The sequence below is a fragment of the Bombyx mandarina genome, chromosome 11 (genome assembly GCF_030267445.1).
Source record: "Bombyx mandarina strain Sakado chromosome 11, ASM3026744v2".
Lineage (NCBI taxonomy): Eukaryota > Metazoa > Arthropoda > Insecta > Lepidoptera > Bombycidae > Bombyx > Bombyx mandarina.
This window is the reverse complement of record NC_143218.1, coordinates 19,346,641-19,374,413: the sequence shown is the minus strand read 5'-3', so window position 1 is coordinate 19,374,413 and position 27,773 is coordinate 19,346,641. Positions and strand designations below refer to the sequence as shown.

At 42.8% G+C, this 27,773-nt stretch overlaps 2 protein-coding genes across 3 annotated transcripts in view; one reads left to right on the top strand and one right to left on the bottom strand.

Annotated features, from left to right (window-relative positions):
* The first annotated feature begins 336 nt into the window (after positions 1 to 336).
* LOC114243289 (uncharacterized) lies at positions 337 to 11,513 on the top strand. Of its 2 annotated transcripts, none has more exons than XM_028174723.2 (10): positions 337 to 563; positions 1,101 to 1,199; positions 2,879 to 3,013; positions 4,163 to 4,280; positions 5,377 to 5,516; positions 6,136 to 6,313; positions 7,170 to 7,346; positions 8,010 to 8,112; positions 8,995 to 9,085; positions 9,414 to 11,513. In XM_028174723.2, the coding sequence occupies exons 2-10, from the start codon at positions 1,104 to 1,106 to the stop codon at positions 9,585 to 9,587; spliced, it is 1,212 nt and encodes a 403-aa protein (XP_028030524.2). In that variant the 5' UTR covers positions 337 to 563; positions 1,101 to 1,103; the 3' UTR covers positions 9,588 to 11,513. The 2 variants fall into 2 exon arrangements, with proteins under 2 accessions (XP_028030524.2, XP_089587281.1); XM_089731155.1 differs by having other exon boundaries at positions 338 to 563; positions 2,876 to 3,013.
* Positions 11,514 to 12,658: 1,145 nt separating this feature from the next.
* Positions 12,659 to 27,773, bottom strand: part of fz2 (frizzled 2) — a 37,235-nt gene continuing 22,120 nt past the window's right edge. Inside the window, exons 2-3 of the mRNA XM_089731154.1 lie at positions 15,322 to 15,515; positions 12,659 to 14,986 (exon numbers count right to left, since the gene is read on the bottom strand). Of these exons, the coding sequence (XP_089587280.1) occupies positions 13,538 to 14,986; positions 15,322 to 15,489 (1,617 nt within the window). The 5' untranslated portion in view covers positions 15,490 to 15,515 and the 3' untranslated portion in view covers positions 12,659 to 13,537. The remainder of the gene's footprint in view (positions 14,987 to 15,321; positions 15,516 to 27,773) is intronic.

Genomic DNA, 27,773 nt, shown 5'->3' with positions numbered 1-27,773 from the left:
GAGAGAAGGCGCCGGGTGCGGGGCGCCGACTGGTCGCCTGCGTCCGGGAGGACCTCCCTCTACCTCCTTTTGCATAACTACGCTTGCTATATTGCATCCGTTCATTGGAACTTTGACGAAGTTTCCCTTCTTTGTGTCATATTATTTTGTGCTTTTAATTCAATAATTTCATAATTTGTTAACAATAAACGGATTGGGGTTAGGTTATTTCAATGGAATTGTAAATAAACAAGGACAGATATGCTATTGAAACGTCTGCGGCACAGTCGTACCGGTCGTGTTCGAGAGGGACGCTTCCGAGCGACCGCGCGGCCGGCTCCCAGCAAAAAGGCGTTTGTTTTTATTTCTTTGGCGCGGAAAAAATCAGCACGCGCCCGCCCTGCACCTCCTAAACATGCGCCACGCAGCGACGCAGACTCGACCGGGTGTGTGCCGAATTCACTTTCATTTGCGACATTTCATCGTTTCTCGAAGGTCATCTTGCAGTTGCGGGCAAAGTTAAAAGCTCGGCGTGCATGTGTGACGCGAGCGAGTGCTTTCGGCGGCCACCGCTGACCGACTAGGTGAGTTGAATGAATTTCGCGCCCTCGTCTACGCGGATTTCGTTTTCCCTCACGTTTATCGGCACCCCGTTTTACACTATCCTTCGTCTTGTCGTCAAGACGGTGTATCCCGCGATGTTTTGAGAACGCGCGCCAATTCATACACCGGTTAAATTATGTGAAAAACAATGGTTTAAACCCTGTATTGTTGATCGAAGTTTAAACCACTCATTCTTTACCGAAACAAGAGTTATTCGTTTGTTACAATAAACAAATACCCATCCCCTTAGTTAATATAAGATAGTTTAAGATACCAAAAAGTTTCTTTACGGTTACACAGTTAAAACTATAAAATTTCACGGCTTAAAATTGTGTTTTCTTCATTCTTCTTTATATAGTTAGTTCTTTATATTGTGTCGAGGCAATAAAAAAAAAGTTTAATCTAAGCTGCGATTATGAAATTCCTAGTTTTATTTTAAGTGAGAATGATTGTAATATATAAAAGTTTGTCATTGTTTGTTTAAAATGTTTTTTTAATCAACTATACTCGTTTACTAGGAAATGCCGAGCCACAATCTAGCTTTAGTGAAAAATGAATTACAATTTGTGCAAGAAGACGGTGACTCATTTTATTCCCAATGTTACGTACCCAATCAAGTAAGTGATCTGTTATCAAATATTCAAAGTACTTGAATTAGAGTTTCCACTGGTGGTAGTGCGGTGGAAGACATGGGCCTCAGACGAGAGATACCATCACCGACCTTCAGCTAAATTTCAGACTTTTGACTTCATGTGATTGGATCGGCGGTCCATGGGCTCCAGCAACCACATAACATCAGATAGGCTGTGAGATTATTGACCCATCTATGCACTAAACAATATTATAGAAAATGTTTTGTTAATGAAAATACCATTTTAATACTTACCAATTTTAAATTTAATCGTAAGATTTACATATAAAATATTTGGTTAGAACGGTGAACGAGCTCACGGCCCACCTGGTGTTAAGTGGTTCACTAAGCCCATAGATATCAAAAAGTGAATGCCGCTACATGAGGTTTAAATTTCCATTGTAAAGTATAACAGTTGTTTCATCACTGCAAATCTGAACGCACGAAAGCTTCGTAACAGAAATATATAGGTAGGTGGTAACTACCAGTGCGGGCTCACAATACGGCCTTTCACCAGTAATTGCGCAAATTATGATTTCCGCGGATTTGACTTTTATTACTGACTTTCTACTGGTGGTAGGACCTCTTGTGTGTCCACATGAGTAGGTATCACTACCCTGCCTATTTCTGCCGTGAAACAGTAATGCGTTTCGGTTTGAAGGGTAGGGCAGCCGTTGTGATTATACTTGAGACCTTAGAACTTATATCTCAAGTTGGGTGGCGCATTTACGTTGTAGATGTCTATGGGCTCCAGTATTTCCAGTTTTACCAGGACAGGTGACTTAACAAATGTTTCCCTCTGGATAGCTACGAATCACGCGATCATAATAATATCTACCACCGCCAGTACCGTGTCTTAATGTCGTGGTTTTTGATAAATTTCTTGTTGTAATAATCAGCAATTTTTTTTATTCATGAGATATAGTTGTTGTTGTATTAGTCATTTTCAAAAATCCAATAAACACATTATTTGAGTAAAACGAATACGACATTTAGATTATTCACATTTAATTTATTCGATCCCTTTCATGATCTATTTTTGATGGTATGAAGTATGAAGGATGATACTAGTACGGTACATTCTCGATCATGCCGATCGAATGGTAAACGGTAATAGTCGACGTCGCCCAAAACACGTCATTTTTGGATCCACCCGATCCACTAACGGTGCTTTTAGGTACCCCAAGCACCAGTCATCGCTCTCGCCGAACCCGTCGCTTGCGGTGAAGGGCTCTACGAGTAAATGAACCCGCAGACACAACCCACTGAGTTTCTCGCCGGATCTTCTCAGTGGGTCGCGTTTCCGATCCGGTGGTAGATTCTGCGAAGCACTGCTAGGGTTAGTGTTGGTAACGTCGTCAGGTTTGAGCCCCGTGAGCTCACCTACTAGTTAAGCTTACGCTGAAATGGTCTCTCAAGATCATCAGCTTAAGTAGCAAAAAAAACCTACATAACTTTTTCGAAGGGGTAAATATGTGAAGATTGCGTTTTTTACATTACATTACATTAAAATGTTATTTACCGTTAGACTACAATAAAGTGTCTCTTACGTCATTTAGGGTTGACGCTATGTACACTAACAATATGCCTGTTTTAATTTATAATAAAACGTTCAATTTGAGTGTTAGTAAAAAGAGAAAATGTTGGTGATGTAATAAAAAGCAGGCGAACAGTTTGGAGGAGCTGGTCCCACTGGCGCCGGCGGGTCCGGCCGCGACCCCGGTCTGCGTGAAGCAGGAGCGCGTGGACTCGCCGCCCGCGCTGCAGCTCGAAACCTTGGAGTCGGTCCCGCAGCGCACGGTAACACCACACGATAACCCATCCTCTTATCGTGGCCTCCGCTAACTACATATCCGACACAGGTGACGGGGCAACGCAAAGTGGCCGTCGACCAAAACATGTCTTGTCGGATCCCCCGGAATCCACTCTGGATCCTTTTAGGCCTCTCAAGCACCAGTCATCGTCCTCGTCGATTATGACGAAGATTTCGACGAGCGAACTAACCCATAGACACAGTTCATTGAGTTTCTCGGCGGATCTTCTCAGTGGGTCGCGATTCCGATACGGTGGTAGATTCAGCGCAGCATTACTCTTGCTACTAGGGTTAGTATAAGCAAATTGGCAGGTTGAATCCGTGAGGTCACCTACCCGTCTGCGAGAAGCTGGTAAAGCCCCTTAAGGTCCCAGCCAATAGGTAGCAAAAAAAGCACGGTAATTAAACGCGGAAATGATGGGATCTCGAAAATCGACAGAACTCAAGCTAGTAACTAATAGGAATACAATGATATAATTTAACACAATGTTTAGTAAAGTATGTACATACCTATTTAAATCGATAATCTTTTACTAGAAAATAATTTAGTTGCTTTTTCCGTGACTTGATATATGTACTTCGGATCCCCAGCGCATTTACATTCAACAACTTACCATCGAACCGCCCGCCACCGGAGTAGAGTTTATCCATACTACCTGAAGCCACTGCGTTTATTCACAGTGCGTTTCCCGAGATCTTTTTTGCCACGTACCATGCGGCTTTGCTTCCCTCCACGGTGTTTCCTGAGCGCTATGACATACCCTTCTTCAAACGAGGCTTGTGGAGAGTACTTAACGGTAGGCAGCGGCTTGGTACTGCCCCTGGCATTGTTGAAATCCATGGGCGTCGGTAACCATTTATCATCAGGTGGGCCGTATGCTCGTCTGCCTACAAGGACAATGAAAAAAGTCTATTTTTATTTAGAAAAAAAAACAAGAACAAATTTTTTCTAAGTTACGCAGTGCCGATTTTAACTCGCAATACCTTTTTAGCGCTAGTAATATTTTCCAGAAATCAATGATAATAAAAGTAAAAAATATCGAGCAGTTTTTTGTTTTATGGACCATTTGGTGCCCCTGTGTGATTAGCGCCCTGGGGCATGATGCCCATTCTCCATTCCATCTTTGTAAACACAGAGCTGTACGCTGATAGAGCGGCATCTGTCCTCGCTTCACGGGGAAGCTCGCGAGCGACCCGAGGCCAGCGACTTCACGCCGCTGCTCGCCGTCAAGGACGAGCCGCTGTCGGAAGGCGGTAGGTACACGGAACTAAACCCTTAATCTATTTAGTTCGTCCATCGTAAGGCAGGTAGGCAGCGGCTTGGCTCTGCCCTTGGCATTGCTGAAGTCCATGGGCGACGGTAACCACTCACCATCAGGTGGGCCGTATGCTCGTCTGCCTACAAGGGCAATAAAAAAAAAACCACAAAACACTCTCATGAATCACCCCGATTAATTAATAAAAATACAGCCTTAAGTGTATCCATAAAGTTTTGATCAGCTGTTATACGCAGGCAAATCGACCACAGTATAAAGAATGTCTGTATTAGACAAAAATCATTTTTTACTGTCGTAATTGCTGCTTGTCCGGAGGTGTTTCCAGCTTCACCAGCTCGAGCAGCCAAGACCCAGGCGATGGACGAACACTTAGGGGCACCTTCCGGCGCTCGGGAGGCGGCTATTAATGCGTTAGGTGTATTCCATTTTTTACTGGTGGTAGGACCTCTTGTGAGTCCGCGCGGGTACCTACTACCACTCTGCCTATTTCTGCCGTGAAGCAGTAATGCGTTTCGGTTCGAAGGATGGGGCCGCCGTTGTAACTATACTTGAGACCTTAGAACTTATATCTCAAGGTGGGTGAAGTATTCACGTCGTAGATGCCTATGGGCTCCAGTAACCACTTAACACCAGGTGGGATGTGAGCTCGTCTACCAATCTAAGCAATGAAAAAAAAATTATACTCTGTAATACTTTTATTGTGGAAGTCGTTGAAATCGTCTTGGCCTAAAGGACAAGACGCCTGGTTATATTCGTGTCGAGTGATGCGACTGTGCCGGTGTTCGAATCTCGCAAGCAGGTTTAAATTTTTCTAATTTGTATTCTACAAACTATCGAACGTAAGGTGGCCATTGAGAAAAATCAGCAATTTTTTTTTACTTTAACGTTGATTTTTACTACGTTTACTTTAACGTTAATTTGACGTTTGTGTAACTATACTGAGACCTTAGAACTTATATCTCAAGGTGGGTGGTGCATTTACGTTGTAGATGTCTATGGGCTCCGGTAACCACTTAACACCAGGTGGGCTGTGAGATCGTCCATACATCTAAGCAATAAAAAATTTTCCAAAGAGCAACATCAGCAGAGCGGCGAGGACACTAGCGACTCTCAGGCCGAGCCGGCGACCCGGGGCAGTCCAAAAAGCTGGACTCCGACTGACATGGACAATGCCTTGGAGGCGCTCAGGAGCCACCACATGAGTTTGACTAAGGTATTGTGATTACAGCTAGTATTCCTTCTTGCATAGGCCATTTATTCCACAAACTATAATTTTCCCTTCAAATGTAAGGTCAAATAAGATATGGTGTGATTTTCTGTTTTCAATATTTACAAACGTATCATAATTGTACCAAATATATTATGAGGCAAGAATCGGTGAACATGGACACGAAGGGTGCCTCGCAGCGCGCGAGGTGCTGTGGTCCGTGGTCTGATCGCGCGCCGCCACAGGACGCTGTATCACAACCACGGTCCGACAACATTGCTGAGTTCTCTTCATTTCATTTTAATGGCCGTTTATAAACAAAGTACCTATAACGATTGAATGTTTGTGATTGTGAGACTACTCCACGTAAATCTACCTAAATTGATAATCGTGATCGTAAATATTGTGGGGAGGGCGTGTGTGACATGGGAAATATAAATTTAAAAAAACCTGAGAACCGATTGTAACTATAACAATTTTTGTGTATGTTTTTCATTCACACTCAAACACAAAAATGTCATCCCAATGGTGTAGTCGTTCAAGAGTTTAGTGATTTGTACATGCACAGTTCAATGTACAGTGTGAGTTTAGAGTGGGGGGTGGCACTTGTGTTGTCCGGTCGCAGGCTTCGGCGCTGTTCGGCATCCCGTCCACCACGCTCTGGCAGCGCGCGCACCGCCTCGGCATCGACACGCCCAAGAAAGAGGGCTCCTCGAAGTCTTGGAGCGAGACGGACCTCAAGAACGCGCTGGAAGCTCTCAGGGCCGGCTCCATATCCGCCAACAAGGCCAGCAAGGCTTACGGTGAGTCGGCGGGCGCCCCTCGGGACTGCTCCTGTTATCTATGTCATTATTGTCGTTCGGGTTCCAACAAAACAAATCTATGTTTCGCTTATTTATTTGCCAAAAAAGTCCCGGAGACGGGAATCCATGAATTCTCTAAAAGTCTTAATTTGATTATTTTTGACGTGACAACGTCTTATAATTCGATGAAGCCGGCTGCACGCATGAAAAAACATGACTCATGCGGCGTTACCGCGCTCTGAGGCGTTCTATTTAAGGCTTGAAGTGCAAGCGAGAGCGCGCAACGAGCGACAAAGAGGCACAATCGGCCTCCGCGCTCGGCAGCTTTCGACATCTGTCTCTCTCCTACTTGAGTGAGCGATGCATCCGCGTGGACAGCTGCTATACAATAATACATTTACATGTTTTCGTCAAGTATGAAGTTCAGTGAAAAGTGATGTGAAGTACCGAGGCAGCCGGAACACTGGTTCTGGCACATTGCCGCACCTGAGAGATATTGGATTCGTATTTCAACGCGGTTGATAGTGTTCATATTAAGGTGTCCATAGACTCCGATAACAATTATTGAAACACAACTGTGCAAGGAACAAATACGATGTAGATAGACACCGAGCGAATTAACCCATAGACACAGCCCACTGAGTTTCTCGCCGGATCTTCTCAGTGGGTCGCGTTTCCGATCCGGTGGTAGATTCTGCGAAGCAATACTCTAGCCAAGGCCAGTGTTAGCATCACTCCGGTTTGAATCCCCTGAAGCTCACCTACTAGTGCAGGTTACGGTGAAACAGCCCCTCAAGGCTATCAGCTTAGGTAGGAAAAAAAAAGTAGATATAAGAACAAATGGTTCTGGGTGCAGGCATCCCGAGTAGCACTCTGTACAAGATAGCTCGTCGGGAGGGCATCCGGCTCGCGGCGCCCTTCAACGCGGCCCCCACGGCGTGGCGCCGCACCGACCTGCGCCACGCGCTCGGCGCGCTGCGAGCCCGCGCGCTCTCCGTGCAGCGCGCCGCCGCACTGTACGGCATACCCACCGGTACTGTACTCCTCGCACACCGTACTGTACTCCTCGCACACCGCACTGTACTCCTCGCACACCGCACTGTACTCCTCGCACACCGCACTGTACTCCTCGCACACCGCACTGTACACTCGCACTCCGTACTGTACACTTCGCACACTGTATTGTATACATTTGTTCACAAATGTTCACGATTGACTTCCACGGTGAAGGAATAACATCGAGCAATAAAAATCAAACCCGCAAAATTATAATTTGCGTAATTACTGGTGGTAGGACCTCTTGTGAGTCCGCACGGGTAGGTACCACCGCCCCGCCTATTTCTGCCGTGAAGCAGTAATGCGTTTCGGTCTGAAGGGTAGGGCAGCCGTTGTGACTATACTGAGACCTTAGAACTATATCTCAAGGTGTGTGGCGCATTTTACGTTGTAGATGTCTATGGGCTCCAGTAAACACTTAACACCAGGTGGGCTGTGAGCTCGTCCACACATCTAAGCAATAAAAAAAAAAATTTGCCTCGAGCGGACCCTCTATGGCCGCTCAGGTTGCTGTAGATACTCGAGTACATGAAACACTTTTATAAAGTTGCCACTATTGCTACTCCTCATTTATCGTAGTATTTTACCGATTCAATGATTTTCAATAAATATGAACTACATAATTTTGTACATTATCCAGGTACATTATACGGCCGGTGTAAGCGAGAAGGCATCGAGCTGTCTCGCTCTAACCCGACCCCGTGGTCCGAAGATGCAATGGCGGAAGCACTTGAGGCAGTTAGGTACGAAACTATGCGCATTATACTCGTTGTTATTAGCTGTGTAGCCGCGGTAATGGGGCGTGTAGCATCGAGCGAAATCATGCGCTTCTTGACACGAAGGATCTCAAGGGTCAAAGGGTCAGGCAATTATTGGTCGAGCCTTTAAATGGTAAATAGAAACAGTATTTGGACGGGGATGTTTTACCAAGCTCGGCGAATGATAGACCATTCGAAGTTACCGCCGTGCTCTTTGAGACGTCATGCGCGCTGATGCCGCGGTTTTTTCAAGGGTCACCTCCAACACCAGGGCAGCAGCCCCTTTTTGCTGATTATTAGCGGCAAATTAATCTCAGTGCCCGGCTGAACCTTGGGTTGTCTCGTGAAAGATGAACTGGGTGGCGGCTGAGCACACTCCCTGACCCGGTTCTGAACAAACGGAGTACCTTGGACATACGATAACGGCGTCGACTGCGTTGCTTCAATTGTGGGAGAGAGCCGACGCTCGTCGTGCCCGCGACTGCCGGGCTCACGTCTCGCGGAGGACGGGATGGCGGGGGTGTCTCGCTGCCAGCCTGCCTCCACTAAGTTCTGTCTCATCTAAGGCTCGGATGCGGGTTTTTCAGCAACAGGGGGTTTTAGCCCGACTCACCCCGCCTGCCATCCCCCCGCGTATGCCTTCTGATAAAAAACTTTCCGAAAGATCTTCCTTATGCCTGATTTTTTTGGCTCAGACCAGCAATCACATGAGCGAGCCGTGTTCTATAATTTTCCGTATATATTCGAGACGCGAGCAACGCGTGGCCTCATAGTTGATGTCTTAGTCACATTGAATAAAAGCTTTCCTATTGTTCAAGAACTTACATATCTTCGACCTTATATAGATTGTTTCCGCCTACGTTCCAGGGTTGGCCAGATGTCGATAAACCAGGCGGCTATACATTACAACTTGCCGTACTCGTCTCTGTATGGACGGTTCAAAAGATGCAAATACCAGGTAAGATCCTTGTAGTGACCCGCAGTCGCAGGCAGGGCCCTGAAACTGCAATATTTTAAGACAAATATTTTTCTGTATGGGAAACTAGCGACATCTTGTAGCGGATGTCCCTAAACATATATGTTGTTAAAATTAAGTCATTTAATTAAAATATACGATAGATAATATATTACTACCATCTACAGGAGCAATGAGAAAATATTCGAATGGAAGCCAGCTAGTGGATGTCCAGGAAATACGGGACGTCTGGCAACTCTAAATGTCACATAAAATATTATCAGTTTATCATTAAAATTTAAAAGCACTAATTAGTATATTTTATTGCCAGAGCGTGCAACAGTACCAGCAGCCGCCGATTGCCCCGGACGGCCCCCCGCACGACCCGGAGCCCCCCCGGCCGGCCCCCAACCCCCCCGCCTGCCCGCACTACCCGCACGCGCACGAGCAGGACTACGCGCAGACGCTGTGCTACCACCATCACTACAACACTGTCATTAGTTGAACGAGAGATTCCACGCTGAATGAATTATTCCAAAAATATTCATTCAATGCGATGTCAAACCTGTGGTTTCTCGGTGCTAACACTGACAAAAACTGTAGTGCTTTACGTTTTTATGAAGAAAAATCGTTTCTAAGCAACTCAAAATATATCGAGTCAAATTCCGTCATATATGAATTTGAGGTATGCAACATTATAGTGATACTGAAATCAAAATGGCGTTCCTCAGTGAGTCAGATATACATATTATTGTCAAAGAAATGTTGATAGAAAACCATAAGGGAACTTTGAATTTAATTGTATGTATATGACGAGTAAAAAGCCTGGAACAGTGACATCTAGCGGAGTCCGAGTGTAAGTGACTGTTCCGTTCCGCTCATTGGTGGATTTAAAAGTAGAATGTCAAAATTCGAATCTAGAACGCGACGTAGTTGTATTTGGAATCGAACGCGTGCGCTCTTAGGGCGCCCTTAGAGAAGAGGTAGAATTTAAATAATGACAAAAATATACGTAAAGTGGACTTGTCCCGGTAGTTGTAGTAAAACTTGTTTGTTCATATTTTTATATACATTTTTTTCGTGAAAGTAGACGTATTCATTTAGTAATTAATAAGGTAGAAAGAGATACGATTGAGTTTGTCGACGTCAATTTTTTCTGAGCTATGGTAAAAGCTGGTATCTATTTCAAAGCTCTTAATGAAAGCTTGGACTGAAAATATCTGTTTAACAACTAAAAGTCAGATGACCCGGCTCTGCCCGTTGGCTGCTGGTCTGGGAACGGCGATAAAAAGGGCGATATTCATAAGTTAAAAAAAAAGTTACATTTTTAATTTTGTAACCAAGATAGAGGGTTTGGAAAGCAGTTAATGTGTGAGCGCGGGCGAGGTTCGGACACGCGGCATAGCCTACTGGTGAAATGTTATATGATTTTTTTAATTATTCGGCCATGTAATTATAAGCTGCAAACTTGGCCCTTGTGTAGGCTGGTGGGGCGCAGGGCGGGGCGCCTCCGATTCCTTACTAAGTTGCAGTCGCACGTGGGGCCGACTAACTGTAGGAGTTTAGGGGCAAGGGAATACACTTGTTGAGACTAAACGCGACCAGCTGTAAGCCGTGCCTCCGTAAATACTGATCTATTCTTGCCTTCTCAAATGAGTGGTCATCCAGAACGCGGCTCCAGCCCCTCCGCCGCAAGCGTTCCGTGTAGAACGACTAAACCGACTACTGTGCTCTGCGACCGGGATACATCTCCCGCTCAGCAGCCGAGGGATCTGTAGGCTGCGCAGTGCAGTATTGGTCGACTCGCGTCTGGTGAGGGTGCATGCCCTTGTTAGACGCTGTACACAGTTCGATTGGTCAAGATATTACTAAATAGAAGTTAAAGGTAAGTGCTCCGTAGACGTCCGTGCTATCAGCGGGCACCGAACAGGCGTGCACGACCCCGCTTCCCTCCAGGTTGGCGGGCTCCAGTGGAAGAGCTACTTGGTCTTTGGGCGAGCTACGCGGGTCAATGGTACATTTTAAGGCCCCATTTTTACCACGCATCAGGTTGCTAAATGAACTCTCCTCCACGACTTATCCCAAGCTCTGAGACACAGCCTCCTAATAAGGTTTGAGAGGTATTTGTGTCCACAAACGACAGCGTCTACTTACCATCGGTTCAGTCGGCCCGTCAATCTTCGGAGGAGGAAGTCCAGTTGTGGGTCAGGGGCTGGTAGTCGGCGTCTTAGATCTCTGATAAGCTGAACTTTGAGCACGTCCCACGCCGCATGTAATACGTAAACTATGTGATACTAACAATGTATAAGGAAGTGTCTTCGTCCGTTTTATTATTGGTACTTAATGTAAGTAAACTAAATAAATAGTTTTAGTACTTGATGCCGCTAGTCTCTTACTGTGTAGTGCCAATAAATATCTTTTAATTAACGTCGACTATTGGTTTTATTTGACCTCGGCGACATGTATGCACCAACAGCAATATATGTATAGACGCTTGATTAATGCCACGATATGTTATTTGTTATTGAAGTTTCGTATCTTAATTTATAGATGGCTCTGTTGTGTATTTTGCTTTAATTTTCGTAAATCAAGTATTTAAGTGGGAGTGTTTGCTTTTTTAAATAGGGGGAAATAAAAAAAAACTGATGAAAACATGTGTGCCGTTCGGTAGAAGTATAAGCTACAACCCAAAAGTATTCTATCTCATTCTCCCGTAGCTTGTATTTATCGCATTCTCATTTGATACATTCAGATTATAACGAACCTAAGCAAATAAAGTTACACTTAAAAATTTAACCTAGCGTAAAAACTATTACTTACTAAACTTATATAAGAAGTTTGTAATAAATTCTAAGTGTCATGAATAATGATTAAGCACAGCGCACTTTCTTTAATCCCTCTCAGCTATTGGATAAGCTCGGCTTAAGCATAATAATATGAATAGCTTCTTAATTTATGGTCAGCTTTAATTAAACAACGATAAATAAAAAAAAACCATAACATTTTATTAGTAAGTTATGATTATTTAATATATTATTAAAGTATATGAATTCTAAGGACTCAGTACAGCTACAACGGTTGCCCCACTCTTCAGACCGAAACGCATTACTGCTTCACGGCAGAAATAAGCAGGGTGGTGGTACCTACCCATGCGGACTCAGAAGAGGTCCTACCACCAGTAATTATGCAAATGGTAATTTTACGGGTTTGAGTTTTATTACACGATGTTATTCCTTCGCCGTTACTAACCGTTCACTAAGTTAATAATATGAAATCTGCAACTGAAATACTTTGTGTCATTGAATAAAGATAAAATTTATTTTACGTCGATCCACCAAATAATGTAAAAAAATTAAATTAATCTGTCGTAAACAGCCTTGTCCGGCAGTTTCCTATTCTAAGGGAAGCACCGATTTTGAATGAATAGCCAAAACATGGTTGTATTGTTCAATCTGACAATATGCCGGTGGCAAATGACGAGACACTTATTTTATTAAAAGGTTGATCAATGAGTAATGTGTATAGTTTATGGTATATTTTATGAAATCTCTATGGGAGAAAGAAAAAACAATCATCTGTACATAAAAAATCGCTTTATTCGTTATCTACACTTAGATAATATAAAATAAATTACGTACATTGTTTCATGCGATTCTGCGGCTTCTTTACATATTTAGAACCTTTCTCTAATATTCTTAAATGTCGAAAGTACAAATAGATTACATACGAGGTCAATTGCACGAATTACGTTCTACTTTCCTAATATAATTTTTTTAAATTTTTTGAGCATTCATTGTTAAATTTCTGTATAAAAGCATTCATTCGGCTCGAGGGTTACAATTTAGTCTTGTTTACGTCACTCGGTGGACGCGCGTCACTCCGCGGAGCACCGCTAGATGGCAGTGACTACTGGCGCTATCTCTGGATCGCCTCCGGAAACTTCACCGGACTATTTACAACGAAGGGAAAATCACAAGCATCTCATTCTACTACAAATACATGATTTATAAAAAGAAACGAGTTCGCGACTGTTCCGGGAGGCCGGCCGCGGACGAGGGTTCAGCCGGACCACCGAAACAGTCGCGAACTTCGACACTAAGGACGAAGTATTTACAAGAGATCACTAGGGACTACAGTATACAATGAGTTACATATCTTGTTAATGTTTATTTATACAGTTTATGATCCGCACGGCGCACGAGCGTACGTGCTATTTCATTTTTTTTGGCAAGTAAACAATTGTTCGACAGTTCGAATCGAACTGCGTCCAGGACGAATCGGACGCGGCGCACGTCGCGCGGCCCCGCCGGCCTCGGTGAGGGACACGTTTATCAAATAGAGAGAGAATGGCTGTGTGACGTCACGCTACACCGGACCGTAGTCGGACAGCGGTGGGGCGAGGGGGGCGGCGAGGGGGGCAGCGAGCGGGGCGGCGGGAGGGGCCGCGGCCGCACGTCACACGGCGCCCTTGACGAGCGCGCGCTGCGAGGGCGGGGGCACGCGCCGCCCGCCCGCCCACACGCGGCGCCACGAGTCCAGCGTCTTGCCCGACCAGATCCACACGCCCGACGTGATGCCCACCGCCAGCGCCATGAAGTACTTGAGCATGAGCGCGGCGTACAGCGGCGCCGGCCCGCAGCGGGACCCGCACGCGGCGCGCCGCAGCCAGCCCGCGTGCCCCGCCGCCTCGTACGCCAGGCACGCCAGCACCGCGCCCGCCGGCACCGCGTACAGCACGCTGAACACGCCGATGCGGATCATCAGCTTCTCCAGCTTGTCCGCCTTGGAGCCCGCGCCCACGCCGCCCTGCCGCTTGATCACCGACCGGATGCGGAACAGCGACACGAACCCGGCGAGCAGGAACGTCGCGCCCAGACCGAAGTACACGACCAGCGGCGCCAGCACGAATTTCTTGAGATTTTCCGGAGAAGAGTTGCCGACCGAGCAGATCCCGGCCACCGGGTCGCCGTCCACGGCGCCGGCCAGCAGCACGGCGACCGTCTTCGCAGCAGGCACGAGCCACGCGGCCAGGTGGTAGTACTGCGCGTACCCGGCGATGGCCTCGTTGCCCCACTTGAGTCCGGCGGCGAGGAACCACGCGAAGGACAGCACCACCCACCAGATCGACGACGCCATTCCGAAGAAATAGACTAAGATGAAGACGAGCGTGCACGCGCTGGGTCCGCTGGCGGACACCTTGAGCGCCGGCCCGTCGCACGCGATCTCGTCGTGCCCCAGCGCCAGGCGCGCCAGGTAGCCCAGCGACACCATGAAGTAGCAGGCCGACAAGTACACGATGGGGCGCTCCGGGTACTTAAACCGCTGCGAGTCGATCAGGAAGGTGGTGAGCGTCATGAGCGTGGAGGCGGCGCAGAGGCCGCTCCACAGCGCCACCCAGACGGCCGCGAAGTGTTTTTCGTCGGCGGTGAAGAAGGCGCCGCGGCAGGGCTGCAGACAGGCGGGGGGGCGCAGGCCCGGCGCGGCGCTGGTGTTGGGCGCGGCGAGCAGCGGCGGGCGGCACGCGCACTCGCACTCGGCCGCGTCGCCGGCGCCCGCAGCCGCCGCGCCGCCGCAGTTTTTTGGATCCTTGCAGTTGTTCTTGGCGGGCTTGCGGGGCGGCGGGCGGGGCGGCTCGGGCTCGTGCGCGCGCTCCGTCTCCTCCATGCACAGCTGCTCGGGGTCGCCGGCGCGCGGCAACTGCTCGCACGCCATGCGCTCGGGCCACGGGAACCCGTACTGCTGCATGAGCGGCGCGCAGCCGGCCCGCGCGCGCTCGCACACGCTGCGACACGCCGGCAGCGGCTTCGCGTAGTCCTCGATGCAGATCGGCGTGTACACGGAGCACAGGAAGAACTTTAGGTCCGACGAGCACTTGATCTCGACGAGGGGCCAATATTGGTGAACCTGGAATTCAAATCAATAATTTATTTAGCGCTTTGTTACCTGAAACTCTTTGAGGCATTTACACCTTTATGGCATTATTATGTCGTAAAGGTGTAAAGGTACTTTATATTTTAAAGATACGTATAAAACAAGTGATACGGTGTGTGGTATAGTCCGACTTTATCAGCTTTTTTTCTATGTTTGTTTGTTAGATCTTCGCTCAGAAATTTACGAATAATTTCACAAAAGCTTTTGTTTATGAAATTACATTACAACTAGCCTTAACACCTTGCACCCATAAGTATTGTATTACTGATCTATCTACATGTAAAAAGTTAAGCGCGGATTTAGCTTACCTCTAGTCCGGCTTCTTCCTGCGTGTCGTGGTCCAGCGCGTTGGGGAAGGAAGTGAGGTTGTAGCCGATGCCGCGGCACATGGGGATGGTGATGTCCTGACAGCGCGGCTGCTGCAGGGCTCCGGCGGCGGCCAGCAGCGCGCACGCCGCCACGCCCGCTGCCCACATCCTGGACTGCGCTACGTTTACCGCATCTGAAAATAAACAATCACATTTTACTACTACCTTTTACACGAAACATACTGAAAGACTATTATCCTATTAGACTTAGCCTGGTTGTTATTTTACATGATATCGAAGCTTCTAGTTGTTCAATTTATTTAAATAAGCTTTAAAGTTTAGAAAACATGACATCAAAAATTATCAAATTTGGGAATTATTATAATATTTATTGCGCATTTTTTCGACTTTCAACAATTTTATCTTTTAATAAAACCAGCAAACGAATGAGCCGTGTGTCTCGTACGCGTATCCGAGTGCAAGAATTATGTTGACCGTCGTTCCCGGTAAATTACATCATTATTATCGGCTTCCTAATTACGAATACGGACTATGTTTGTCGGACGTAAACAGCTAAACCGTTGTATTTAATCATGCTTCTGCATAATTCAATACCCAGAAATTCGTTTAGAATACATACACCAAAAGGTGTCTGTCTGTATTCTAAATGTTTAGTGAGAAGGTTTTGAGGCGAATTATTTGAAGATCGCTTCAAAAGTTCGCGGTCCCGATCGATAACTAAGAACGTTAAAAATTGTAAATTCGTCATTGTTGGGTGTTATTTATAATTACAGTATAAATTGTTACGTTTTTATAGTTTCTTACGCTTTCTGTCTTTACCTCGTATAAAAAACGATTTATTTTAACTAATTTTTTTTTAGCAAAAATATCTACGTTCTATGTCTGGCGTACTACTGTTTTTCAAATTACGAAATTAAAAAAAAAAAACGCAAGGAAGCAGTACAACTGCCTCAAGCCCACGAATCCCGATATGCCACGGTAATACACTTAATGTTACTAGGTTGTAGTCTAATATTAATCTGACGATTCTAAACGAGAGTACTGGGATCGTTTCTCTCATTAGTTTATCAGAGGCGTCCTGTCTCGGCGGCGTCGAACACAAGTTAATGCGCTTTTAACGAGCTCAGACATCGACACGTGGTGTTTGATCACGTATAAACATGGCAGGGCCGCAACTTGTGGGGGGTTCGGCGCTGTCAGGACGCACGCACCTCCCTCCCATCTCTTCGTGCGCTCAAGTCGGGTGGTCGGTTGTCATTGCGTGTTCTTTTCTATCGGTACACATCGGCGAATACACACACTCCAGTTGGCCTAAAGTTATAGACAACAAGACCTAGAAAAGTGAGATTGATGCCACAGTTGCATAGAAACAGTGGCTATTTTAAACATGAGTTGCAGTGCAATAGAAAAACTATTTTTGTCCACATCATAATTTATTAGGATGGGTAGTGATATAAAACATGCAATGTTAATCATAATTTCTTTTGACAAAAAGAAGTGATCCTGCGAATAATTGAAAACTTGAATTGATACGAAAGGATTCATGGTTTTTATAAACATAGAAAATTCAATTCAAGTATTTCATGAAAATTCCTATAACAATAAAGTAAGTAGTAGTTACACATGCATATTGCATTGAACTCATGTTCAGACAGTTTTTTTTTATGATTGAAGGGTTACTGGTGGCTCTACGGCCTTTCCAGTTTCACCAGGATAGGTGGGCGAGCAAAGGCTCAGCCAGGAGGGGTAAAGACCGTGTCTCAAGGTGGTTAGTAACATTCACCATGTTATGTCTATGGGCTCCAGCAACCACTTAATATCGTGGGGCCGTGAGCTCGTTTACTCATCCAGGAAATAAATAAAAACATTAGATTTCCGCATATACAGTGCGTTACTGTTCCACATAGAGCACGCCGGTATTTGGTAGCGGTTAAAATTAAATTAGGCGCAAGCTCAGACTGTCTGCGGTTACAGTTTGTCGGTCTCAACTGACGTTTAATTAGCCCCACACCTCTCTAACGTAGGGGGATTGTATGATATAATAGGAGAAAGAAAGAAAGAAAGAAAGAGAAGGAAGACCGTGTTAAATCTACTGTATACTCGTAAAGTGAAAATTTGAACCTTAAATATTTCATGTAGTTATAGCAATTTTTGGGAGGAGTGGCGATTGCTCGTGAGGCGCATTTTTTTTTATTGCTTAAAAGGGTGGACGAGCTCACTGCCCACCTGGTGTTAAGTGGTTACTGGAGCCCATAGACATCTACAACTTAAATGCGCTCCTACCTTGAGATATAAGTTCTAAAGCTTCTAAGGTTGTTCAGGACCGACTTCCACGGTGAAGGAATAACATCGTGTAATAAAAATCAAACCCGCAAAATTATAATTTGCGTAATTACTGGTGATAGGACCTCTTGTGAGTCCGCACGGGTAGGTAGCACCACCCTGCCTATTTCTGCCGTGAAGTGGTAATGCGTTTCGGCTTGAAGGGTGGGGCAGCCGTTGTAACTATACTGAGACCTTAGAACTTATATCTCAAGATGGGTGGCGGCATTTACGTTGTAAATGTCTATGGGCTCCAGTAACCACTTAACACCAGGTGGGCTGTGAGCTCGTCCACACATCTAAGCAATAAAAAAAAGACCCACCTACGCTACGTCTTCCGTGTACTTAAATATATATTCAAGAACAAAACCATTATTCAAATACTTCAAAAATAAATCCAAATTCATATTGTTCCTTTAAAATTCAATTTCGCTTACAAATCGCAGAATCATAATATAAATAATGCGTGCCGTTAAAACGAAACAGAGCTTAATAAAGCAATTTATAGAATTAAAACGCATGGCGTTGCTTGGGCACGAACCGGCGGTGCATTCGGCGAACGTGCAAGTAAACAGGATAACGTAAATATTGTTACACAAAAGACGTGGTTCCGCTGTTAGCGAACTTAATGCTTTTTTTTTCTCGTTTCTCTACGAATATTGAATATAACCAGTGGTCGCCCGGTAGTCGAAATTCGACTATAATTAATTGAAATTATAAGTTTGTACACTGTTATGATTCTATTGTTAAAGACTATTATACTTCTATAATCACAAATTTCGTCAAAATTACACTATAGAAAAATAAACAATACAAAACAAACAATATTTAATATATTCTCAATTTGACTACGGACGTCAAGAACAAAAGTTTGACAATAAATAAATAGGATTTATGCGTGTGCGTCAAATACATGGTAGTGCGTGTAGTGTTTTTTTTTATTGACTTAATGTATTTTATAGGCATAATTTAAAAAAATATTAACATTCTGCACTCCTCTATATTCTCTATAAGTGTGGAAAATTTCATACTCCTCCGTCCGCGCAATTTTCGTAAAAACGGATACAAGGTTTTTCCTTCACGTATTAATTATAGATATCGATATTTTATAACTGTTTATAACTTTCTGACTTACCATCATATTTACGAATAACAACAAAAAATTTAAATCATTATTCAAATCCTAATCAACACACACAACGGTATCATAAGTTACTGTGACTCATGGTTAAGGGTCAAAAACAAACAATGTATATGATCTAATCAATAAATGGCCTATTAAATGTGTATTGAACGTGTTATCGTTAATGACGAGTTGGTGTCGTGTATCATTGTAACAGGCGCATTATAAACAAACGCGTTTTAATGGTAAAAGCCAGAATTCCTAGTCCGCCCGCCGTGAGCTGAGCTTCAAATGGTACGGTTCTTATGTTAGCGGGTATACATTTTTGCTTGTATTTTATGTTGGGAATTGTCAATTGTAATAAGTGGATAAATTCAGTCTTCAAATTCAACAACAGTTTCTATAATTTTTGAGTGGTCAATTATGGATTCTAATACAAATGATAATAGATTTACTCCTCTCATCATTAATGCAAATTACGAACTCTCCATATTAGGCTGTATTACTTTAGACATTGTATCTGAATTTTGATCGCTTAGTTCGTCTACAGATGTTTTTTTTTATTGCCCTTGTAGGCAGACGAGCATACGGCCCACCTGATGGTAAGTGGTTACCGTCACCCATGGACCTCAGCAATGCCTGGAGCAGAGCCAAGCCGCTGCCTACAAATCTGTTTGTATCTGTTTGGTAATCGTGATTTGAGCGTATTTTATTACACATTGGACTATATTTACTAAACGTACTATTTCAATTTCAATATAAATGTTTTTGTTCATTTTACTTGCATAAAACGTAATCGCCATAATTAAGGCCCCGCCTCGAGCGTTCATTACAGTCCCACGTCTATTCCAGTTCACTGAAAATAGTAATAGTTGGGCGTACGGTTCGCAGCGACACCTTTACTGCTCGTACGTGATCGTAACGCGCGTTAGGAATCGGATATAATGAACTCATTATACTCGCACTAGTTGCTCAGCGTCGTGTTTACATCCGGCTTTAATAATGGATAAAGTATTTAGATATTTGTAGTGCAAAAAGAACTGAATAGTGATGGAAGTCATCGTAAAAATTTGTATTTGTATCAATCGAATGACTCCGAAAAATCATAAGTTTAGAAATGAAAATAATTAGAAGCATCATCCTGCCTACTTCTGCCGCGGAGTGCTCGTATGTTCTGATTTCAAGATTGGAGCAGCCGCTAGATATGGAAAATGTTTAGGTCAATGTGACACTCACTTTGAACTTCAAACATGAGAGAATCTAGCGACTAACGTCAGAAATCGTAACGCCGAGTAATCAAACAATAATGTCAATATTTATCTGTGCGAAGAAAAATCTATATACTCCTTATCAGACTCATTATACACGGCCAAGTGAGAGATTTCGTACAGTTATAAGCAGTTCAACACCCAAACAAAATTTATTTATAACGTTAATTTATGTATTATATATAGTATATGTCTTATGATGAATTATGGTCTTGCTTCGATCAATCGGCCACTACAAACGTTAGCAGTTTCTTATAATAAAAATAAAAATGCACTTTAAATTATGAACGTATGGTTTCGCATTTTAATAGGATTTTATAGTATTTTTTTTGTGTTATGATATTATTGCACACGGTTTAATGTTCACGGGAGCCCGGTGGTCCTGTCCCGGTGCAGGTTCGTTAATAACAACTTTATTACCACATTATAATTGCCACACGCCATGAAACCCTGCTTTTACGTTTTTTACTTTATTAAATTCACCAATAGTTGGTAAAAGCCGCCAATTTATCTATCAGTCTTCTCCGGTACTTACCAAACGTAGCCTGTAGGCTATGCGTCCAACAAATCAATGCATTATAGGCCTAGACATCAGTGATGGTAGGTCGAGGTAGCAACCTTTCGCCAGAGGGGCTGGAAGTTCGTCTTCCATCGGTCGCCATGAAAAAAGTATAGGCCACTGAGTTTCTCATTTTCACAGTGGCTCGTGATCCCAATCCGGCGGTAGATTCTGCGAAGCACTACTCTTGCCAGAGCTAGTGTTAGCAAATTCTCTCAGTTTGAGCCCGTGAGCTCACCTACACATGCTGGCGTAGCTGGAATAGCCTATCTAAGTACTTAGGCTACTCGCGAATAAATAGGGGAAAAAAACTATCTGCCTGAGTTCACGAACAAGAAAAACATCGTTTGATGAATGTAAAGAATAAATCTGTATCTTGTTAACAGACCTTTGTCACGTAATATTACGTTTAGTAGTTGTACATTATACTTAATTAGTACCACAATGAAAGAGCTCATTAGTCTCTTTCCTAACGACAACGTCTGACAATGTTCGATTCCGTTCCGAGGTTGATGGCCAATGTTGGCGACAAGCCAAACTGAAGCTAGAGCGTGTGGATAGATACCTGCATACTTACAGCTGAATACTTTTGGCTCCATTCTAAGAGCTACGAAAAGACAATCGAAAATTAGTTTCGAAACGTTTTTTACAGTTTTATAATTGCGGATGTAAGGACAGTGAACTCATTTTCAATTCACAGTTTGGTTCACATTTATTTTTTGTTATTTGGCGTAACCAATCCTTTGAGTCTTGGACACTTCTCTCCACCTATTTAAAAATAAAAACGGATTTTGCAGAACAGTATACAGGAAATGTCAATATAATATTATGAATCCGAAATCATAAATCTTTGCGCGACGAATTTGTTTGCCACGCGCCTTTCCTTTGCATAATACAGAACCGTACAATAAAACTATTATTGCTTTCGGTTCATTACTTATTACCGGTTACGAAAGGCACACAATACATGAATACAGGGTTGCACTTCTGAATTTTTCACCACATATTTAGTTTTATTTATTTATAAACATGTTTTCAAATGATGATGCTACAGATGCAATATGCATAATGTATGTGACAATCCGCCAATTCTTATGTTATAAAACATTGTTCAATTATGGGCAGCTATTGACCGTGCTTAGCATTGTGGATTTTTGGGAGAGACGACTGTGATGATGATTCCTTAAAATCCTAACAAACTTTCCGATTTATCACATTATTTGAGAGATCTCAAAACTATGTCTTCTGTACTATAGAAATGTGATAACATTTTCCATCCGAGCGACTGCTTAAAGAATTATACTAACAAACCGTAAAGTTGAATCAATTATTATTCCTAACTATAATATAATTTTCCAATCCTCCGAAGCCCGATGAGTCTGTCAGCCCTGCGGCCACATCTCGTAATCCCGCGTCAGGGTGATGTCGTCGGCCACATGCTGTTTTACGACGCACAGCTTCCCGTAATCCAGCGTTTAGTAAAACCGAGGTGAGTAAGGTAAATGAACCTATTTCTCAATACTATTAATGGGCTGTTTGAGCTGTAAGCATAATTTTATATTACATTACTATTTTATAACCATCTCATATACCCCCGATGGTGAGCACGTTTTCGGATTTGTTCGTTCTCATTGTTCAGTCGCTGATCAGGAAACTAGATACAAATGAGTAAAATTAAGTTAAATTTTGTGCATAATACGAAAACCCTCCAAGAGACATTGGGCGCTCTCAAACTGGAACGTAAAAATTCTTTCTGGCCTCATCGAGCCAATACTGCTGGTCTTCCACCTATATCCAGACTATAGGTATCATGTCTTTATTTTCATCTCAACTTCTCCCCTAAAACCTTGAACACTGATGATTTGGTGCCTTTTAAGCCAGAGATCGGTACCTCCGATAACATATTCCCTGCTTATTTTTGCCTCAAAATAATCATTATTTCATGTTTCACTAGCATTAGGTTAGATGTGAGTCGGATTAGTTTTAAAAAATTTTTTAGTTGCTTAGTTGGATGGACGAGGTCACGGCCCACTTGGTGTTCATTGGTTAGCGGAGCTAATAGGCATCAACAATGTGAATGCCGTCGCCCACCTTGAGACGCAAGTTCTAAAGTCTCAGTTTTTACATTATTACGACTCTCTCACTTTTGAAATCGAAACGAATTATCGCTTCACGGCAGAAACAAGCGGGGCGGTGGTATCTACCCGTGCGGACTCACAAAACGACCGGTAAAGTTGCACATGTAATTTGTATTCGTATATGAGGTATTATTTCTTAATTCGTATTTTCTGTACATTTATTAGTCAAAATAAAAACGACAAAATTAGAGGCACGGTCGCAATGTGCACTCCAGTGTATGATGATTAATATTCAGTAAAAAAAAGGTAGCCAATAAAAAAGAATATAACAGTTTAACGACGATAAAAAAAGGACAATCACTTGAAATTATTTAAAATACTCTACAACGCTGTTTTATTTTATGATAACATATTAAACAGTGACACAGAACAGGAGTCTATAAGAATACGTGTAATTTTTGAACTATAAATCTTCATAACACGCGATAAACGGAAAAGAAGTGTATTATTAAGTTGAGCAGCTTCGGGGCGTAATGGGCACGTCGAGTCGGGGGCGTGACTAGTGAAAAAACTGGCATACGGTAGCCCGATCACCGGTATAGACTCCTTAGTGACTTGCTACAGTAGCCTAATAAGGGCTTTTAAATGATACGTCAATTATCCAGGAATTAACAATGTCTAATTGTCGAGGACGGCTCGCACGAAGTCATTAGTTTTCGATTTAAGTATTCGGGTGATTAACGCATGCACGAAGCAATTCTTTTTTACATATCGATTTAGTGTATGGCACCTTTTTTATTTGAATCGATTAAGGGCATTATGTTTTTTTTTATAAATAGGACTAACTTCAACGAGTTACAATCTGTCCCAAGCTCATATACATGATGTTTGTGTTTTTTCTATTTACTTTTATTGATACGTAGCGATCTGTTTCAGTTAACAATAAGCTATTCCTTTGGCTGATTTTAATCTTAATAGTGATATAAACAGAGTCAGATGTCCAGTGACATATTCATCTTTTATTGTAAGATTTAATTTCTATTCTGGGCCTCCTTAGTCTAGTAAACTGCACAGCTATTGTGCCTCCTAGGTCCGACGCCAATTTATTGACGTGTGGCAATAAATATTGGTATTTTATTATTATTTTATTTTATTGTTAGTCGCTTATGCTGTAAGCGACTAACAATAAAATTTCCTCTTTCGCTGTGGGAATATATAAGTCCATTTGTATGATCTTGTTGCTTATGTAATGCGATATCCTTAGCATTAGGAATAAATAGCGTTAATAATATAGTCCAGTTCCGGAAATAAGTATAAAGGTACAAAGGTAAAGCTACCAAGTCAAGCTAGCTTAACACGCACGCCCGTAAAAATCGATAAAACTTAACCGTTTATAAGTTAACTAGATTAGGGTCAAGTTGCAATAAAAACTTGTGTGAACTTAACGACCGGGTTTTGTAGTGAGGGGTTTGCAATTCGATAATATTTTACGATCCCTTGTTGGCTGTAAAACATAGATTAGAACGATTAAGGGATTTTTATTGGCTAAATAATATGTTCCGTTTAAATTACAATTTATTGTTCATTTATTATAGGGGATTTATTTATATTGCGCCGGCAGGTGATGATTTTAGACTACGCGACCGATGCTATTCGTAATGTAGCTAATAGATTATTGATTCCAGTATCAGACTAGGTGAGTTACCTACAGACTGATGTCGACCTTCGTGCTCTCTTCGTCTATATCAGGGGTTCCCAAACTTAATTTGTCTACAGCCCACTTTGAGAATAAATTATTTTTTAGCGCCCCCCTTTTTTCAGAGAGCTCAGTCTAAGAGTCCTCATAGATGAAATCGCCTCCCAAGCCTCTACACAACGCCCCCTTTTTTTTTGGTTCTCTTACCGCCCCTCTTTAAGCCTGCAGCGCCCACAAGGGGGCGTTATTGCCCACTTTGAGAAAGGCTGGTCTATTTCATAAGCGACAGGTATTTAGTTCGAGTACTAATTACTCCAGACTACCCAAACGCGCGTCGGGAGGTCGCTAAAAATACTAACAGCTTAAGCCACTATATGGTGACAAGGACTTTTTTTATTGCTTAGATGGGTGGACGAGCTCACAGCCCACTTGGTGTTAAGTGGTTACTGGTGCCCAAGACACTTACAACGTAAATGCGCCACCCACCTTGAGATATAAGTTCTAAGGTCTCAAGTATAGTTATAACGACTGCTCCACCCTTCAAACCGAAAGGCATTACTGCTTCACGGCAGAAATAGGCACCCTCGCGGACTCACAAGAGGTCCTACCACCAGTACTACAGATGTAATTCATTTATCAAAAGTAATCACTATTTGCGACTTACAATGCTAGATGGAAATGTGCCGTGAATTACTAAGTTGTAAAGCGTAATTAGTGGTCGCGCTATGGGTCCACCCGGGTATGTACCACTGTCCTGCCTATTTCTGCTCTGAATAATTCCGTTCGGCTTTGAAAGCAGAAATAGCCGTCATACAATACAGTTGAGACTTCGATCTCCCATGTTTCAAGATGGTTGGCGGCATTCACGTTTAGCTCCTATAAACACTTAACAACAGGTGGGACGCGAGCTCGTTCATCGACCTGAGCAATAAAAAACCACTTATCTTCAATAATTTTACCATGAAACACATCCTTGAAACTTTAAACTCTTGAAAAAGTTCCTTGCATCAGTATTTCTCAGGCACATTTCACATCTCTCTTCAAATAAGATTTTGGAAGAGTAATGAAAACTTCAGAAGCAACAAGGTTATGTCCATGGATGGCAGCGACTATTCTTCATAAAGAAAGAGCTGAAAGCTCGTCCGCTACCGTTGAAAATAAATAAAAAGCATTGTTTGAAGTCGTTGTACCGCTGGAAGTGCTTTAAGTACAATTAAATGAATACAAAGCGATATTTTATTAATTCTTAATATGACCAACATTTATATAGCACGTCAATTGTCTTAATGTATTTTTTATTTATAACATCGTATGTTTGGAATGCGTATGTGATTATGATATGTAGACATTGTGCAGTCAGCAAATCAATCGTTATATGAAGCCACGGTTTTGATATTGGCACGTAAGTTCGAGACGACAACTTTTAACACTAATAGAGATTCGACTGTTTCCTTATTATAGACAAGCAGATGTATTTGTAACCTATAAGATTAAGGAAGCCACTGGATATCATCATTGAGGTTTAAGTCTTAATTGTACGTAGCTGTCCTTCGAACAGGATTATTGATTTGCAGCAGGATAAGTCAAGATATTGGATGTGCGGGTATCAAATGCATCACACAATTGTGCAAACGTCTTCTTGATACGAGGTTTGTTTACGGTCTCGACGCGAGCAAGACACAGAGGGCCCATTGTTACGGTAAAGTTATCACTGAGTCATACCCCCTCGGCCATGCTAATTACATTCTTTAATACAATTATGGTATACGTGGTCTTTATCATGTACGCAACAGTATCAGAATGTTTGTTGTAAGCTTGGCAGTTAGTTACGTGTAGTATTGTTATTATTATTATTTTGGTTAAAACGGTGAATGAACTTACGGTCTACCTGACGTTAAGTCGTCATGGCCTAAAGGATAAGACGTCCGGTGCATTCGTATCTAGCGATGCGTACGTACTTAACAAATGTTCACGATTGACTTCCACGGTGAAGGAATAACATCGTGTAATAAAAATCTAACCCGCAAAATTAATTTGCGTAATTACTCGTGGTAGGACCTCTTGTGAGTCCGCACGGGTAGATACCATCACTCCGTCTATTTGCACCGTGAAGCAGTAATGCGTTTCGGTTTGAAGGGCGGGACAGCCGTTGTAACTATACTGAGACCTTAGAGCTCATTCCTGAAGGTGGGTGGTAATCATTTAACACCAGGTGGGCTTTGAGCTCGTCCATCAATCTAAGCAATAAAAAACAAAAAAGTCGTTACCGGAACCTTGGGATATGATGTCGAAGTTTCAATTGAATTGTGTAACGGCTGGCTAGCCCTTCAAACAGGTGCGCAAAAACGCTTCGTGGCTGTATAAAGTTGATCAGTGGATGGAGATGTGCGAGTCTACGTCCTACCACCACCTAATTACGCAAATTCACTTTTTACTAACCGACTTAAAAAAAAATATGTTTGTTACCTCATCATTTTTGACTGGATGAATCGATTTTGATGATTCTTTTTTTATTAGAAAGCTGACGCTTTCTGTGTGGTCCCATTTCAATTTAGTCCAGTTCTGATAAAGTTATCCATGAGAAAACCATATAAGTCTTAAATTTGCATGAAGTAAGTGCGCGACAAATAGATGAATAACTCAATAACTCAATATCACGCCAACCGATTTCGATGATTATTATTTTTAGTGTATATTAATTTGTTTTGGAATATCTTTCTTTTTTTTCTATTTGAAGTCGATTTTTGTTAAAGCATGTCTATTTACAATTATTTATTTCCGGCTCAAGGCATAATTCACGATTTAAAAATATACGATAAAGTTCTCATTGACAAGCTTTGTTTACTGCGTAGTACTAAACGCAGTTCCGACTTGAGCTTAGTATAACTGCTATTCGAATCGAAGCTATGAATTCGCGTCACAAATGAGTAAATCGGTGACTGATTACTACATACTTCGACGCGGGCAGATACGACGCCCTAAACTCTGTTATTTGCTTCTCAATATTTATTTACAAAGTAAGCGAGTAAGGAGAGCTTATTCGGTGAAGTGTATAGTGACGGGAGAAGCGAGAACGGACGGGGTCAACGTTTTCTCGTTCCTGCCAATTTTACGCTCGACAAATCAAACTTATATTAGGTTCGGGACTGAGTCATCAGCGAAGCGAGTTTTTGTATTATAATATGTATAGTAATTTTTCCTTATTTATTTGTTTATCATAACATTTCTTCGTTTAACGAGAATACTCATGTCTATCAGCCGACAACCAGGGTAGGCAGAGATGTCAACCAATTGAATGATTACCAGTGTTTCTCAATATATTTGTAGTTTAAATAATACGCGTGTTTGTCAACCGATTTAAAGGAAACAAACTCAATTCAATATA